At 48.6% G+C, this 17,489-nt stretch overlaps 2 protein-coding genes across 4 annotated transcripts in view; one reads left to right on the top strand and one right to left on the bottom strand.

The window, feature by feature from the left end:
- The window catches only part of sesn1 (sestrin 1), a 47,190-nt gene extending 38,898 nt beyond the window's left edge, over positions 1-8,292 (top strand). The window contains exons 1-9 of one of the 3 annotated variants that reach the window (XM_084453509.1): positions 3,711-3,939; positions 4,868-4,933; positions 5,109-5,309; positions 5,471-5,653; positions 6,106-6,348; positions 6,541-6,795; positions 7,145-7,335; positions 7,737-7,881; positions 8,083-8,292. In XM_084453509.1, coding sequence (XP_084309635.1) covers positions 3,838-3,939; positions 4,868-4,933; positions 5,109-5,309; positions 5,471-5,653; positions 6,106-6,348; positions 6,541-6,795; positions 7,145-7,335; positions 7,737-7,881; positions 8,083-8,169 — 1,473 coding nt within the window. In that variant the 5' untranslated portion in view covers positions 3,711-3,837 and the 3' untranslated portion in view covers positions 8,170-8,292. Of the gene's footprint in view, positions 1-3,710; positions 3,953-4,867; positions 4,934-5,108; positions 5,310-5,470; positions 5,654-6,105; positions 6,349-6,540; positions 6,796-7,144; positions 7,336-7,736; positions 7,882-8,082 lie in introns of those variants that run through there. The other 2 variants (XM_084453510.1, XM_084453508.1) reach the window with 2 other exon arrangements.
- A 3,894-nt stretch (positions 8,293-12,186) lies between these two features.
- armc2 (armadillo repeat containing 2) overlaps positions 12,187-17,489 on the bottom strand; it is a gene marked incomplete at both ends in the record, with an annotated part of 20,598 nt that continues 15,295 nt past the window's right edge. Inside the window, 6 exons of the mRNA XM_084454031.1 lie at positions 12,187-12,311; positions 12,619-12,643; positions 13,395-13,488; positions 14,745-14,877; positions 15,162-15,275; positions 15,630-15,752. Of these exons, the coding sequence (XP_084310157.1) occupies positions 12,187-12,311; positions 12,619-12,643; positions 13,395-13,488; positions 14,745-14,877; positions 15,162-15,275; positions 15,630-15,752 (614 nt within the window). The remainder of the gene's footprint in view (positions 12,312-12,618; positions 12,644-13,394; positions 13,489-14,744; positions 14,878-15,161; positions 15,276-15,629; positions 15,753-17,489) is intronic.

Consider the following 17,489-nt stretch of genomic DNA (forward strand, 5'->3'; position numbering starts at 1 on the left):
GTTGTTCTGGCTGAAACTACGGCATATGTTTTTTTGTGTTCACAGACAAGAAAAAGCGAGGACAGAAGTGTATTTGTCATGCTTCCACAAACATACACAACACCCACGCGGGCAAACAATCGGCCGGTAAAGACTACAGCTGGGAGGAGGTGTTAGTCAAATGAATGGCTCGCTCTTATATAGCGCAAATAGGCTTGTGAACACAACTTCATGCTTGAGCAGAACTTTCTCAAACTTTTTTTCAACTTTTTTTTTTCAGAGGACCAAGAGAAGGGGGAGAGAGAGAGAGAGCAAAAAGATTGGACCCTGTAACTGTTGTTCTGTTCTGTGATTGGTGGAAGCCTGTTGCTAGGCTTATGTCATTGTGCGGGTGTTTTTTTTGCTCCCCCCTCTCTCTCTCTCTCTCTCTCTCTCTCTCTCTCTTTCTCTCTCTGAAGTGATAGGTCAGGTTTGAACTGGCTTGGGAGGACTTCTGCCATTTTTTGAACATACCCCCAGTTTTTGTGGTTTCGCTGTGCTCTCGTCTCATGCGAAAGAACACTGTAGCCACCCTGCTGGAACTCACATCCTACAGCGCATGTTTAACCTTAGCTCGACTTCCTCTCCCTCTTTCTTTCTTTCTCTCTCTCTCTCTCTCTCTCTCTCCCCCGCTCTCTCTGTATTTTAATCACCTGACTTTATTTGTTAAAGCGGTTACAAGGTTAGCAGTCAAGAAAGAAGAGAAGACCTTCTTCGTTACTTTATTTTATTTTTTAGAAGGGGCCCAGGTGCTGTCATGCCAGTTGAGCCGAGTTGAACATAACTTTGTTCTAAAAGGGAAATGTCTTAAACAGAAAACTCAACTGAAGTCGGTTCCTATTTTAGCAGCGTTGTTGGTATTCAGCACCTCAGCCTGCTCCCCTCCGCTGTGTTCAACAGAGCTGCTATGACATCAGCCCAACACTAGTTAATCATTCCCTACAGGCTCTCTAACAAGTTTCCCTGTGCATTGTGGGTAATCACCCAGGTTATCATAACCCCCCCACTACCACCATCATCCTGGGGTAGGTACAGTAAAACCCCCCGGCGTGTGTGGTGTGTGTGCTCTGACAATAGAGTTGGGCCTGGCCTGGGGGCCGTAGCCTAGGGGGGCCCAGGGCCCGGGGGATGGGTCTGAGCTTTTATGTGAAAGGTTGGTGTGTGTGTGTGTGTGTGTGTGTGTGTGTGTGTGTGTGCGTGTGTGTTGTGTCGCTGGGTGTCGCCCCGAACGCTGACCAGCCTCTTCTGCAGCTTTGCTGAGCCATGGGTGCTCTGTGTGCCGCTGCCCCTCTGCCCGCTCTCCCTCCCTCGCCCCAGCAGAGTGCTGACTCCGTAGCCCCCCCAGGGGGGTCGGGGCGTGGGGGGCCGGCGGGGTGTTTACCACTGCCACCTCCACCCCAGCCCCCTTTCTGCCCCGCCCGGGGGCATCAGGAGAGAAGCTGGGAGGGGGAGTTCGGTGGGGGTGGGGGGGGGGTACTGCCACACAATTAACCTGCTGAATGGTGTGCTATCTCTATCTCTCTCTCTCTCTCTCTCTGGCTGGGTGGGTGGAGGGTTAGTTCAGACTGACCAGGCCAAGGCTCTTGACAGAGCCCCTCTCTTTCCTTCTCTCTCTCTCTCTCTCTCTCTCTCTCTCTCTCCACCTCCTCATCACTCACCAATATACTGTAACGTGTTTGTCAGGTCTTTATTTGACTCTGCCTGCAAGCCACACACACACCGCACACACACACCGCACACACACACACACACACACAGACCACCCCCGGCCCCCGTGTTGAATGTAATATTAGACGTGGTTAATGAGTCTTCCAGTGGTACCAGCGGGGTGGCGCAATCCGTTGGTAATGAGTTGTTTTTGGCACCCCAGGTGTGACACACCCCCTCGCTCCGGCCCTCCGGTCGGATCGGCCGGGATTTCAGAACATAACGGGACTGTTCGGTGCGATCGGATTGATAAGAGAATCGTCCTGATTCTTATAAAGTGATACAGTCATTGTTTGATTCCAACCAGCGCCTGACTGAGAGAACAAGTTGCTCTTCGAGAGAACAAGTTGCTCAAGTTCCAAGTCGGCCCATTGGACTGTGTTCACCGAAATTCACGAGTGACATTATGCTGTAGAGACCATTGATTATCTACTGTTAATAGAGATTATTTCGCTAATGTCTAGTGGCCTAGTATACAGTTAAAGCGTACAATGGCACTGTTGTGATCTGACGACTTGGAATAGGTCATTTTTCATCCGCGCATATTCAAGGAGGAACCGGTGCGTACTAGTTCCCCAAAAGCGAGTGGTTCCGTCGCTGCGACGCCCCGGATAGCTCCGGCCCAAGTCCAGCACTGATTCCAACCCAATGCAAGGATTTGCCTTTTGAAAAGCTTATCTACAATGAATGAAATAATGGGAGTCATAATTCCAAGGCGCCAGACAGGACAAGACTGGGACAGACTTTATCACCCCCTCCAATTTCCCCCTTAGGAGGATCATTAAAGTATTTATCTATCTGTTTCTTACAGACCAGCACTGTGAACAGGACGTCAGTGTAAATAAGAAATATGTATGTAACTGCCTGCTTAAATAAAAATGAAATAAACTAAAAAAAACATAAACTCCTCAAAGGGGCCACACCATTGGGAGGGGGTGTGTCTTTTTTACCTCAGCTATGTTGGGATGAACAGTCACACAAGCTCTTCAGCTCTCCTTGGCTCGTCCACTTGGCCTTGATTGGATCAGGGCTGCTCTATCAGTGATCTGACTGGCTGATTACCTGTTGTTGTTGTTGTTGTTGTCATTGTTGTTGCTGCAGGTCCTTCGGGCAGTAGGGGTGTGTGTGTGTGTGTGTGTGTGTGTGTGTGTGTGTGTGTGTGTGTGTGTGTGTGTGTGTGTGGTGATCATACTGCACAACAGTCACTGTGTGTGTGTGTGTGTTTGCTCGCTCTTGTGCTTGCCAAGGAGTGGAATTGGGAACAGAGCTTGCTGCTGCTTGCTAATCTGGTCGTGGTTGTTTATCCTCTGTGTACACTATCAGATGAGAACATGCAGATCGTGTTCTCACATGTGAATAACTATTGGACGTCTTCTAGGAAACTTGCAAACTGAGGAGTTTGTCATCTTCCAAAACAGGGTACTTATGCCAACCTGAACCATTTCATACAGGGAATTCTAACCCTGTTTGTGCGATTGTGTTTTATATGGCACAGTCCTGTTGACAGTCAATAGCCAAGCTTTGATCAATGGAAGCAAGAAACAAAGTAGGCCAGTGGATTGATGTGTTTTCTTGGGGGCTTGTCCTCCCTAGCTCACGTTCAGGCTCTCTCTCTCTCTCTCTCTCTCTCTCTCTCTCTCTCTCTCTCTCTCTCTCTCTCTCTCTCTCTCTCTCTCTCTCTCTCTCTCTCCTCTCTCTCTCTCTCTCTCTCTCTCTCTCTCTCTCTCTCTCTCTCTCTCTCTCTCTCTCTCTCTCTCTCTCTCTCTCTCTCTCTCTCTCTCTCTCTCTCTCTCTCTCTCTCTCTCTCTCTCTCTCTCTCTCTCTCTCTCTCCTCCTCCTCCAGCCCCCACCCACTTCCGCGCGATTGGCTCGCTGGAGGTTGTTTTCGGCGTCCGATTGGCTGTTGCGCGCGTCAGTCACCCCGGGCCAGCTTATTTACCGGCCGTATGTGCTGAGAAAGATCGGTATTCTGCTGTAGGGCTGCAACAGCTGACTACTGAGCACTCTACCCAGTGCCCCCAAGGAACAAAGCGAGAAGGAAACAGCCATTTATTAGACATAATTATACTTTTTCTTATACCTTAAAACACAAATGCGCACTGAGAACACAACATGAGGCACGCAACAGCACCTACGGAAACAATGGAAAATAATTCGTTTACTGTGTCAGAGTTATTGAAGATATGCACTCATTGTGAACGGCTGAGCAAAAAGGTAAGGTTAAAGGGTATGTGTTTAAGAGCGAATATAATTGACAGCGAATGCATTTCTATATTGGCTACTTCGGGCTCTAGTTGGATTGTAGGATGTTTTGTGAGTGCGTTTGTGGCGTTTTGTGTCACTTTTCTGTAGCGCTCCGAGCGACGGGGCTGCAGTGCAGTCTTTTCTTTTGTCTTGTTTACGCGTTAGAGGAGTTTGCGGCGCTTGTCATCGATCTAGATTGCCTCATCGGGTCTTTGTCACAAATCCTATCAGCTCATTGCCGTTCGTTACACTGTTGAAACGATGGGATTCGTTGTCTGAAATATTTGTCGGTGTTTAAAAAAATCTTCTCCCCGCAGCTCTAGGTCATTCATTCAGCCAGTTCATTGTACCCGAGCAAGGGACAGCAGTCCGACCCCCCCCTCCCAAGGGGGGACATGTCTCGACAAGTTATTTTCTTGACAGCTTTGTTATATTTAGGTTTCTAGGTTTTTCATCAATTCTCACTTGCTTTATTTGCTATTTTTATTTGCTACCCCATGAATGTGCGGGTCTCTGTGCTCACACTTGATCAATAGCCTACTATAGTTTATGCTAAATGGTTACTTGTTGCCGCACTTATTATCAAGCACCGTGTACATAAAAAAGCATATTCACTCTAATTATGTGGCCTTGAAGACGCAGCATTTAGGCAGCGCTCTAGTTTTGCTGCAGCAGAATATAGAACAAAGCGAGCGACTCGCAGAGCTCAACACAGATTGGAGAGCGATCCGCGGCGCAGGCGATACCTCGTTTGGACGTAGGCTTGGCTACAGTATTGCCTGGGCTTGCTGCCAAATGGTATTAAAACCGCAATTAATGTTTTTTCCCCCTGCCAAAGTGTCTCTTTGATGACAGCTGACCTGGACTTACCCGTCTCTGTGTTCGTTGTGTCTTGCAGGACTTGGGAGTAAGGATCCCAAGACCACTGGGGAATGGACCAAGTAGATTTATCCCTGAAAAAGAGGTATGGAGAATGTCAACCTTATTCAAATCAAATCAAACTTTATTTGTATAGCTTTATTTGTATTATTCACACACCACCAACTCACAAACAAACAGTAGCACTATACTACTAATACACAGTAATAACAAAACACCTACTAACTGATATTCAATGTAACCCCCCCAACCACCACCAGATCCTTCAAGTCAGCAAAGTGGACCCCAGGACACAAACGATATTCGAGGACGCCTTTGCCGCGCTGGGTCGCCTCGACAACATCTCCCTGGTGATGGGCTTCCACCCGCAGTACCTGGAGAGCTTCCTGCGGACGCAGCACTACCTGCTCCAGATGGACGGCCCACTCTCCCTGCACTACCGCCACTACATAGGCATCATGGTGAGTCTCAGACCGACCGACTGCCAAAACTGTTAACGGTGTGTGTGTGTGTGTGTGTGTGTGTGTGCACGCAGCCACTCGTGAAGAGTGTCACCGTGTCTTGTAAGTGACCCTGTACCCCCCCCCCCCCCCTTCCCACAACCCCCCCCCCCCCTCACTAGGCCGCGGCCCGCCACCAGTGCTCCTACCTGGTCAACCTGCACGTCAACGACTTCCTCCAGGTGGGCGGAGACCCCAAGTGGCTGAACGGCCTGGAGGGAGCCCCGCAGAAGCTGCAGTCCCTGGGGGAGCTCAACAAGATCCTAGCCCACCGGCCCTGGCTCCTCACCAAGGCCCACATCGAGGTGAGCGACCTGGGGGGGGGGTTATGTAACGGGGGGCGGAGATCATGGGCGAAGGGCGGTGACCCGGGGCAGCTGTGTGACTTGGCAGGTCTGGTCCCGGGGTCACTGGAGGGTACGGCAGAGAGAGAGGGAGGGAGGAGGAGAAGGGTGGGGAGGAAAGAGACAGGAAGAGGGAGGGAAGGAAAGAGAGAGAGAGAGAGAGGAATAGGTAGAAACCAGTTATCAAGGTGTTCCGTAACAGGTCGAGCATTCCAATAACGCCAGTCATCCAACCTGGTCGTTAACGTTCCCCGATTGACAGATCGACTGACCTATCACAAGCAACCCCAACCCCACCCCACCCACGGCTATCATAGAAACGGTGTCTCTGACCGACAGCTTAACTGACCTATCCCCCCCCCCCCCCCCTCTCTCTCTCCCCCCCCTCCCTCCCTCTCTCTCTACCCCTCCAGCACCTTCTGAAGACGGAGGAGCACAGCTGGTCGCTGGCGGAGCTGATCCATGCCGTGGTGCTGCTCACCCACTACCACTCGCTGGCCTCCTTCACCTTCGGCTGCGGCATCAGCCCTGAGATCCACAGCGACGGCGGCCACACCTTCCGCCCGCCCTCCGTCAGCCAGTACTGCGTCTGCGACATCGCCAACGGCAACGGGCACCACGCCAACCACCACGACGACCACCACCTCGGCAACCATGTGAGTGTGCGAGAGAGACAGAGAAAGAGAGAGAGAGAGTTTAAGTTAGAAAGGCAACTTAGGGGAACTTGTGGTTGTGGGGCACCTCTGCTTTGACATTGAACCTAACTGTCCCTCTCTCTGCTTGCCTGTGTGTGTGTGTGTGTGTGTGTGTGTGTGTGTGTGTGTGTGTGTGTGTGCGCGCGTGCGCAGGAGTTGTCTGGCGAGGTGGAGGTGCTGATGGAGAGAATGAAGCAGCTCCAGGAGTGCCGTGACGAGGAGGAGGCCAGCCAGGAGGAGATGGCCACGCGCTTCGAGCGGGAGAAGACGGAGAGCATGCTGGTGTCCACGTCCGAGGACGAGGAGGGCGTGCCCTCCAGGGACGTGTCGCGCCACTTCGAGGACCCCAGCTACGGGTACACAGACTTCTCCAGGCGGGGGGAGCACGTGCCCACCTTCAGGGTGCAGGTAGGGTCTCACACACACACGCACACACACGCACAGACACACACACACACACACACACACACTCTCAGTAGCAGACACACACACTCTCTCAGTAGCACACACACATAGCCACACACACACACACACACACAGTCAGTCACACATACAAATAGTCACACAGACACACACACACACACACACACACACAGTCTCAGTCACACATTTGAATTCTTTATTTAGGTCCGCAATATATTGCAGTGGCCCAAATATAGTTCCATTGCTATCATGTTGTTGGGTGGTTTATCTGACGGGAAGCCCGATGGATCAGCGGAGATTAACCGCTCGCTCCCTTTACCCTCTCCCTTCCCAGGACTACAGCTGGGAGGACCACGGCTACTCTCTGGTCAACCGGCTCTACCCGGACGTGGGCCAGCTGCTGGACGAGAAGTTCCAGATGGCCTACAACCTGACCTACAACACCATGGCCATGCACAAGGACGTGGACACCTCCATGCTGCGCAGGGCCATCTGGAACTACATCCACTGCATGTTCGGCATCAGGTCAGTCACACACACACACACAACCTACACACACACAACCTACACACACACAGGCAAGCAGGCACACACGCACGCACACACACAGATCTGTAGGATGAATAATGTTCTTGTAATAATGTAAAGTTGTTATTATGATGATGTATGATGTAGGTAACTAACTCAGATAGGTGTATGTCAGTATGATATTAGTTGCCTATGTTGGCCAAGTCTCCCTGGGAAAATAGATTTGTATCTTAGTGGGAATTCTTATAGTTAAATAAAGGTTAAATACAAAATATCAAAATAATAATATAATATATAAATAATAATATAAACGGCCGTGGCACAGCTGAACCAGAATGAGCTGATATGTGATATTACGATGTCCAGCAGTGACTGTAACTCCCTCTGTGTCTCCCTAGGTATGATGACTACGACTACGGGGAGATCAACCAGCTCCTGGACCGGAGCTTCAAGGTCTACATCAAGACCATGGTGTGCAGCCCTGAGAAGACCACCAAACGAATGTATGAGAGCTTCTGGAGGCAGTTCCAGCACTCCGAGAAGGTGAGTAGACCTGGGGGTTTAAGAGAGTCTGGGTAGAGAGGAGGCTGATTGGTCTACAATCTTTGGTTTCATTCCGTTTAATAGTTTTCAATTCAGTATTTGTGGATCTTGTACTACTATATGAGGAGATAATACAAGTAGTATCCAATACACAGTAACAGTGTTGTAACTTCTCTCTCTCTCTCTCTCTCTCTCCTCCAGGTCCACGTTAATCTGCTTCTTATGGAAGCGCGCATGCAGGCAGAACTGCTCTACGCTCTGAGAGCGATCACCCGTTACATGACATGAAGTGCTTTCGGCGTTTATCGTTGTCTTTTTACTGTCGTCGTCGCTCGTGTGGGACACTTCAAGAAAAAAAAAAAAAACATCAAAAACCGGCGGGGAGGAGGAGAAAAAAATAATAACGGAAAACGCATCCGAGGACGAACAGACGGCCGGAGCCCAGCTCTGGGCGGATGCGCATCCTCCTGGCGGGTAGATGTTTGGAAAGATGGGGCAGAACAAAGGAAAGGACGAAAATGAAGAAAAGATCGAATGAAAGAACTGCAAAAAGACATCGTCATCCTGTGTCCCCCTCCCCCCACCGGCGGATTGATAGAGAAAGACGTCTGCCCCGCAGTGCCAAAAACCCACCACGTGGGGGCGGCCTGGAGCAAACTCCCCCCCAGCTATGGGGAGTTTGAGCCGGGCTGGAGGACGGTCACACGGCCCCGTGGGCCAACCTTCCAGTGTTCCACCATGGAACCCTCCCAGTGGATCTCACTGCAGTCTCCCTGACAAAGAACCCCCAGCAACAAGTCTCTTCATCATCGCGGTGCAGTCAGTCCGCACTCCTGTTATTAAGTCACTGTTCTATTTAGTTTCTTTGATATCTTTTTTTTTTTTTTCATTTTGTATTAAGAGAAGTTGATGTTATGGTGGTTAATGTCTTTTGTTATGGCGCCAACTGGAGGATGGAAGCGTCACAGTGGCGGCGTTGTTGTTGTTGTTGTGTCATAATTGTGTGCCTGAACTATCCAGCACAGTATCCAGACGTGCTGAGGCTGCTGCTCTCATGCAACATGGGGGTCATATTGACCCTCAACCCCCCCCCCCCCCCCCCCCCCTCCCCCGACCCTAAATACCCTACCCCCCCTAGACCCCCAGAACCCTATCCATCCGACACGCATCGCATTACCCCTCCCCCTGACCCCCCCCCCCCCCACCCCCAAACCAACTTGTCTATGTAAGCTAACCCACAGTGTGTGTGAAACCGAGAGGAAAAAACAAAAAAAGAACACTGTCTGAGCCCTATTGAGTTTGAATAGAATATGTATGACAACCCAGTATGTGTGTGTGTAACTGAGAAATATCATGTGCGGATATGTGTATGCGAGTGTGAGTGTGCAGAAAATATAGCGAGAGAAAAAAAAAAGTCATTTTGAATTTCAAGCGTCGAAAAAAAAAAGTGAGGCACTTTGAAGGACGAGACTTCCTGCTTCTGCTGTAGCTACTTTTTGTGGTGATTGTTGTTTTTTTATTGTCATCATTGATGTCCTTATTCTTCTGGTAAGAAGCTTTGTCCTGTTCAAGGGAAGAAAAAATGAGAGAAAGCTAAACGAAAAGAAAGTTAGAATCCAGGGGGACCTCGCTCTTCCGGTTGTCATAACCACCCGTTTGTCCCGTCTTCCTGTCGTCCCCGACAACCTGGACGCCCTAACTAACCCTTTCAAAGCTTTGGATTGTGAATTTCACCAGTAAATAAATACCTCTTCTGTTTTTCTCTCTATCAAGATGAAAGAAGTGCTCTTTGACGAGCAGAATGACTCTCTCTCACTCTCTCTCTCTGGACCGCTTCGGATCCCATTCGTAGGGAGCCGCGGCGGGCCACACTTGACCGCAGACGGTTGTAGCTGAGCTTGTTCCCTCTGAGGAACCTAACCAGTGCAAAAGCAGCTTTTTTTTTTTAAATTGTTTTGGATGGAGGGATGAACCCTCCACCGTCAAATTTGTGTTTACTAAAACCAGTACTGCATTCTTCTGACTGGTGGTGGGGTGAGGAAGTTGAGCAGTTGAATAATTGTTTGACTAAAATAGGAGGAGAATGGTGATTATGAAGATGATGATGATGAAGATGGTGATGATGGTGGAATGGTACATTATTCGCAGGTGGTTGTGAGAGGAGGTTGAGGTCGTTATCAAACCTCTGACTGATGTCAGTTACTGACACTTTTTATATAAAAAAAAGTTCGTTTATTGTAAAAATTAAAAAAAAAAAGAATATGAAAGAAAAAAAATAAAACAAACATGTTATTGAATCATTGTGTATCATTTGTAGTTTTCTCCTAAACTATGTGTTATTGTCACTGCATTAAAGTGATCACATTGTTACCTATCGAAAAGCCAACTGTACCTTGACATAACCATCATAGATATACATGTAGCTTAGTCACAGCACAAACACATGGCAGTATCCCACTGCTGGACCGGTGCATCTATCCACCAGGTACCTTAACTCAGAGCTGGTGGCTTAACAGTCCAGTAGTATACTATGGCTAAAGGAAACCATTTGGCTTGTGGCAAATAAGTGAAAGCTGGCCTGCCTATCATAGACATCTTTACACACTTTAATGCAATAATGACACCGTGAGACGCTGATCACTCAGCGCTCGCTGTGCTCAGCTTTCCGCAGGTTCCAAGTTCAACTTAAGGAGTCTTCTCACTCCCATATACAGAACTCAGGGTTGAGAACCATCTTGTGTTAACAGTACGACCCCAAACAGAACCACTGTCTCTGTTCTGGTGCGGTCCGGTCACAATCTAAATACTTTAGCTGTACTCGGGATAAGGACGTTTATCGGCCTGACTGCTGCCTACTGGAATTCCTCTCTGATCTCTCCTAAATACCTGGCCTGGGAAAAAGACCTATTCTCTCTGTGGATGGTCGTAGACGAGTTTCGTGGGTTTTTCTGGGTACTTTTCCTGGACCGACATCAGATAGATAGGTACTTTATCCCCGAGGGGAAATTGTTGACGTAATTCGGTTAATGAGCACCAGTGTTCCTTCAGACTGATCAAGACCTGCCTTCCTTTAACCGTTGACTTTCCCTCCATGACAGCCTGTGATCAGGGGGGGCGGAGAGCGATCCAACCAACCAATCATCAGCCAGACGACAACCATTTCATATTAACCTCAGCGATCATTACTGAGAACCACGTCCATTAACTACTGGCTAATGACGATGATGAGATGCTATGGGATGGTGGTGTGATAGTTCTGAGCTCACTGCTATCAGGGGCTTTTGTTAGAGAGAGGGGGAGCTGAGGTTTGAGGGGGGGGGGCATTTTTGTATTTGATGTGATGATAACAATGTGATGTTGAAAACGCTGTCTTTTCTTCTGTGTAACTTAAAAAAAAAAAAGCACTGCCTGGCCCACATATGTGTCATATAATAACATCAATAAAGAAAAAGGCTTCGAGAAGCAAAACGTTTACGACAATGTTCTGTTCGGTACTTCTCAACTTTTATGTACAGTTCATGTTCCAGGGTGCACAGATTAACAATGTCTCATCATTCACAAGGACAAACACAATGACGCATCCAGTCACTTGAGTCATTCGGTTAGAAGAATGGCTTATGGCTTAACTTATCATTTACAACACACTAACCATTTACAACACCGCATACATACAATCTATTTATTTCTGTTATTCCAAAGTGCAAACAGCATAGACAAATCTTTGTCATATACAAATCAAGTTCAAGGCTCAGAATTCGTATCATCAGGTTTCTTATCATCAGAGTATCAAGTACAGTAGTTGCATCCACTGTGATTAAAGTGCATATAGCTGGTATTCAGTCTGACTGACCAAGGTAGTGACACTGTGGCTACTGTCCAGTCACCGTACTAGAGTGCACACTTGCTCACTCCCTCTCATGGACTTGGGTGGAAGCTCATGCTCTCACTCACACCCTAGTGCTGACACCCAAATACATGGGGGAGTGAAGTGCAGAGTAGTCTGGCCCAGTAGTGCACACCTTGAGGAGAAGGGTGGAGGATCCCACAGCTGCTAGAGGTAGGTGGGTTCCGGAGGTAGCAGAGATAGTACACTACACAGGAAGTACACTATAAAAAGAGAGACACACAGTGAGTCAGTCAGTCAGTCAGTCAGTCAGTCAGTCAGTCAGTCAGTCAGTCAGTCAGTCAGTCAAGCAAGCAAGCAAGCAAGCAAGCAAGCAACCAGCCAGTCAATCAGTCAGTCAGTCAGTCAGTCAGTCAGTCAGTCAGTCAGTCAGTCAACCAGTCAGTCAGTCAACCAACCAGTCAGTCAGCCTCAGACTGGATCCTGCTCCTCAGCCTCTGAGCCACAGGGAGGAACTCCAACTCCCAGCATTCTCTGTGGAAGTCCCTCATCTCATCATTGGTGGTCCACTGCAGCACCTCCTCATCTGGAGACGGAGAGAGAAGGAGAAAAACAGAACATGAGAAAGAAAAATAGGAGAGTCAACTTTATTTATATAGCACTGGTCATACAAGTAAATGTAGCACACAGTGCTGTACAGAATACATAAAAACAGTTAAAATAGTAGATAAAAATAGGAAAATAAAACAGGACAGATCATATATGGTAAGAGAGAAGAAACAGGAAAAAAATTAAAAGTGAGTATAAAAAATTATGTAAAAAAATTAAAACAGGTAAAACTACATGATACAAGCGAGGTATGCCTTAAGATCTTCCCCTTTCAACTTTATCACCAATGATCAACACGTCTGTTTTTAACTGGAAGGAAATTCAGTGACATTCATGCATTTACAATCAGCAATGCATTCTACCAAGTGATCAATTGAGTCATCGGGGGTCTCAGAAATATAGAGAAATATATATAGAGAGAGATTAACCTAAATACTTAAACAGCAAAGTAAATAAGGATTAAGTCTGTCATTAATGTTTTTGTACCTTTCTTTCTGTCTAAAGGCAGCCTATGATCAGGTATGCACCTGAACATGCATGTCTTATCATAGGCTGCCTTTGCCTCAGAAAATTTGAATATTGTGAAATATTTATTATTTTCCGTAATTTAATTCAAAGAAGCGAAACGTTCATATATTATAGATTCATTACACATGAAGTGAAATATTTCAAGGCTTGCCTCCATTCCACGCTGATGCAGTAATTTGTGCAAAAGGAGCCCCCACCAAGTATTGAGTATATACTGTAAATGAACATACTGAACATATTGTAGAATCATAAAGATTAAAACAAAAAAAGTCTTGAAATATTTCACTTTGTATAATGGATCTAGAATACATGAAAGTTTCACTTTTTTTATTAAATTACTTCAAACTTTTTCACAATATTAAAAATTTTTGGGATGCACCTGCATATATTTGTACACAGCATCTACTGCATCTGCCTATCCTCCAGCAGGGAGGCCATTGGCGCGTGTGTCCTACCCAGGTACAGGCTGAGGTGGTCCAGCAGCGCCTCTCTCTCCTGCGGGTCCAGTTTGACCGGGGGGTCACTCTCCGACCCCCCCCCCCTCTGTGAGGTTCCACAGCGTCTGACACACCAGACCCCCCAGCTGCCAGTCCACCGGCCCAAAGTCCCGCAGACAGTCCGTCAGCCTGCAAACACACGCACACACACACACACACACACACACACACACACACACACACACACACACACACACACACACACACACACACACACACACACACACACACACACACACACACACACACTCGTCACATGACTGTGTCGAGAGACTCAATACGGCCTTTCATCCCTGCAGGACCCGAGCTGAACCCCTCTGCTCTGCTCGGAACAACAACACCACAGGTCCTACTGCAGGACAACCAGGTTGACACACAGAGGACAGCGAGACGGACAGCAGGACAGTCTCACTGTCTGAATGAGGAGTCCAGCAGGGCTGCTGTGAGGCCTGCGCTGACCTGAGCCATGATCACTTGACTAGCTGCTAGTGGGAGAGGACCAGTTACGTTAGGGCAGAGACAGAGACATGGACGGAGCTTTGACCAGAGACAGAGACATGGACAGAGACATGGACAGAGCTTTGACTAGAGACAGGAGACATAGACGGAGCTTTGACCAGAGACAGAGACATGGACAGAGACATGGACAGAGCTTTGACCAGAGATAGAGACATGGACAGAGACATGGACGGAGCTTTGACCAGAGACAGAGACATGGACAGAGCTTTGACCAGAGACAGAGACATGGACAGAGCTTTGACCAGAGATAGAGACATGGACAGAGACATGGACGGAGCTTTGACCAGAGATAGAGACATGGACAGAGCTTTGACCAGAGACAGAGACATGGACAGAGCTTTGACCAGAGACAGAGACATGGACAGAGCTTTGACCAGAGATAGAGACATGGACAGAGACATGGACGGAGCTTTGACCAGAGACAGAGACATGGACAGAGCTTTGACCAGAGACAGAGACATGGACAGAGCTTTGACTAGAGACAGAGACATGGACAGAGCTTTGACCAGACAGAGATATCGCCGGGGTTCAGACCGGATGCGAAAGCGCCACGACGCGCAGCCAGTTGCATTTCGGCGCCCATGTTATCCCAAATGCGACTGTTGGCGCCATCGCGGAGCGCCTGGCCACGGAGGGTCATCTTAGCAGCGACAGAATCGGCCTCCGGTCTATTTTCTCCGTGAGCGAACGTGTGTGAATAAAGCGCAGGGGGGGGCCAGGATCGCTCGGTGACGGGGGGCCCCCGCTCACGTGATGCTTCACGGCGCTTCCGTGGGTCCCTGTCTGAACCCGGCATGAGACAGAGACGTGGGTAGTGGCCAGACAGAGGACGGGGACAGGGACGGGGACGGGGACGAGGCGCTTACTTGGCTGTGGCCCCCTGGAGTGTGATGGCGGGTCTGCTGGGGGGGTCCAGGGCCAGGTTGGTGAGGACGCCGCAGGCTGAGAAACACACGTCAGGACTCTTGGAGTCCAGCAGAGTCACCACAAACTGATGGACTGGCGGGGGGGGGAGGAGAGGGGAGGTGGGTGAGGTGTGTGTGTGTGTGTGTGTGTGTGTGTGCGTGCGTGTGTATGTATGTCTGTGAGTGTTTTCCGTGCATGGGAGGCTCTTAATAGACCATAACACACCCCCATATTTTTTAGCCTGCATTTGTGTGTGTCCAAACACACCTTTATTTTTTATGTACAGTATGCACATTCACCCACCGACACACTCGCACACCTACACACAGACACCTACACCTACACACACACACCTACACCTATACACACACACACACCTTTGTTTTGCATGATGAAGTGGCGGATGTCTCTGGACTGGGAAAGGTTTCCGTACACACGGGTGGCCTCTAACACAGCCCCCATACTGGAGCTGAGCAACATCTTCAACATCACTACAGAGAGAGAGAGAGGGAGGGAGGGAGGGAGAGAGGGAGGGAGGGAGAGAGTGAGAGAGAGTGAGAGAGAGAGGGAGAGAGAGAGAGAGGGAGGGAGAGAGAGAGGGAAAGAGTGAGAGAGAGGGAGGGAGAGAGAGAGGAGAGAGAGAGAGAGGGAGGGAGAGAGAGAGGGAAAGAGTGAGAGAGAGGGAGAGGGAGAGAGAGAGGGAGGGAGAGAGGGTGAGAAAGAGAGAGAGAAAAGGAAGAGAAAGTGATTAAGACAACACACAAGAAAGAAATACTCAACTGCTTTCACACACACACACACACACACACACACACACACACGCACACGCACACAAAGCCTCTTACTCTTGGCGATGGTGAGCTGTTGGGCCCTGACCACAGAGCCGTCTCCCTGGTAGAAGGACAGGTTGTTGATGGTGGCGGCCACGTTCACCATCAGCTCCTCGCTCTCCTGCACACTCCGCAGCTCTGACACACGGTGCACAGGACACACACACACACACAGAGACAGAGACCCCCCCCACATACACACCCACACACAGACAGAGACCCCCCCCCCACACACACAGACAGACACCCACACACAGAGAAGAAATTATTTCATGTTGACATATCAGCACACAGAAACACAGTCAGTCAAAGACTCGCTCAGTACACAGTCAACATGAGGAGTGAAGGCCTACACTAGGTCGACACAAGAGTACTATATACCAGGCCGCCTACCACCTGGAAGTGTAGAAGGACCTTCTGAAAAAAGGTTCCAGATACAGTAGAACCCTCTAAGGTGTGTGTGTGTGTGTGTGTGTGTGTGTGTGTGTGTGCGTGTGTGTGTGTGTGGGGGGGGGGGGGGGACCCTGTTTGGAACCCGATTGTATGGGGTCCCTAAACTCGAATGTGCGCTCAAGCCTAAGAAATCTCAGTGTTGTCTTTGACCAGGCTCTGCACCTTGATATACACATAACCTCCCTGTCGCGCGCATGTTTCTCCCACCTTAAAACATTGCAAAACTGAGGTCCATCGTATCCCATTCAGAGTCTGAGATGATTATTCACACCTGGACTACTGTAACACACTCTTCACCTGCCTCAGTAAATCATCCCTGGACTGTCTTGGTCCAGAATGCCTCAGCCAGGCTTTTGACTCGGTCCATGGAGGTCAAGTCATACAGTATCACCCCTAGAGTATATTAACCTCCGCACACTGGCTTCCTGTTGGTTTTAGGATCCAGTTCAAGGTCCATGCCCAGGCACCAGCATATATTAGTGACCTACCATATGTTGCCTGCAGGTCACTGAGGTCGTCCGATCCACAGGATTTAAAAGCTGTGGCCTCTGTGGACATTTAAAAGCAGCTAAAGGCTGATCTGTTTAGACAGGCTTTTGTCTAGCCGCATGTGTGTCTGTATTTTTATGTTTGTGTTCTGCCTCTGTGATTTATTGTAGTTTAATGTATGATGTTCTTGAGTCGCTGCAGGCTCAAAACTCACCTTTCCAAGAAATACTACCAGGATCCTCCCTCTTAAGCAACCTATTGTATTTTTTGTTTGCTATTCTTCACTTTGCCTTCAGCACTAGATTATGCTCTGAGTCACCTGTTTTAGAAAGGAGATGCACTAGTGAGGATTGGCAAGTAGTAGTACACTGACTTTTCCTACGTTAAATGCAATTACTGTAAGTCGCTTACTGGCTTTAGATAAAAGCTAAATCACTGCAATGTAATGTAATATTCTCTGTGTTTTTAATTCTGTGAAGCACTTTGTGACTTTGTGTCTATGAGAGGTGCTATACTAAATAAACTTAACTTACTTACTAATAGTTCTTGTCTGACCTGAAAAGAGTTCAACTGTATCGAGAGCCTTGTTACAGAGGTGATCAACTCTTCAAAATGGCTCTATATACAGTGCAGTGGAACTTTGGTTTATTTTTAAAATCCCAAAGGCGTATCGACAAACGTCATACGGTTGGGATGGGTGAGCAAACCAGGTGTCACTGCAAGCCTAGCATGGGTTTGTGTACGTGGGGGTCTTTCATCTCGTCCTCTCCAGGGTTAGCTAAGCAGCAGCACCAGCAGCCTGCCCTCTGCTTGGCAGTGAGTGTGTGTGTGTGTGTGTTTTGGGTGGGATGAAGGGGGTGTGTGTTACTGAATGCGCTCCTGATATAACCTCGGCTGCAGATGTCTCCAGTCGTAAATCGCGGATATTGCGGT

This window comes from Borostomias antarcticus (genome assembly GCF_949987555.1).
Source record: "Borostomias antarcticus genome assembly, chromosome: 19".
NCBI classification, from domain to species: Eukaryota; Metazoa; Chordata; class Actinopteri; order Stomiiformes; family Stomiidae; genus Borostomias; species Borostomias antarcticus.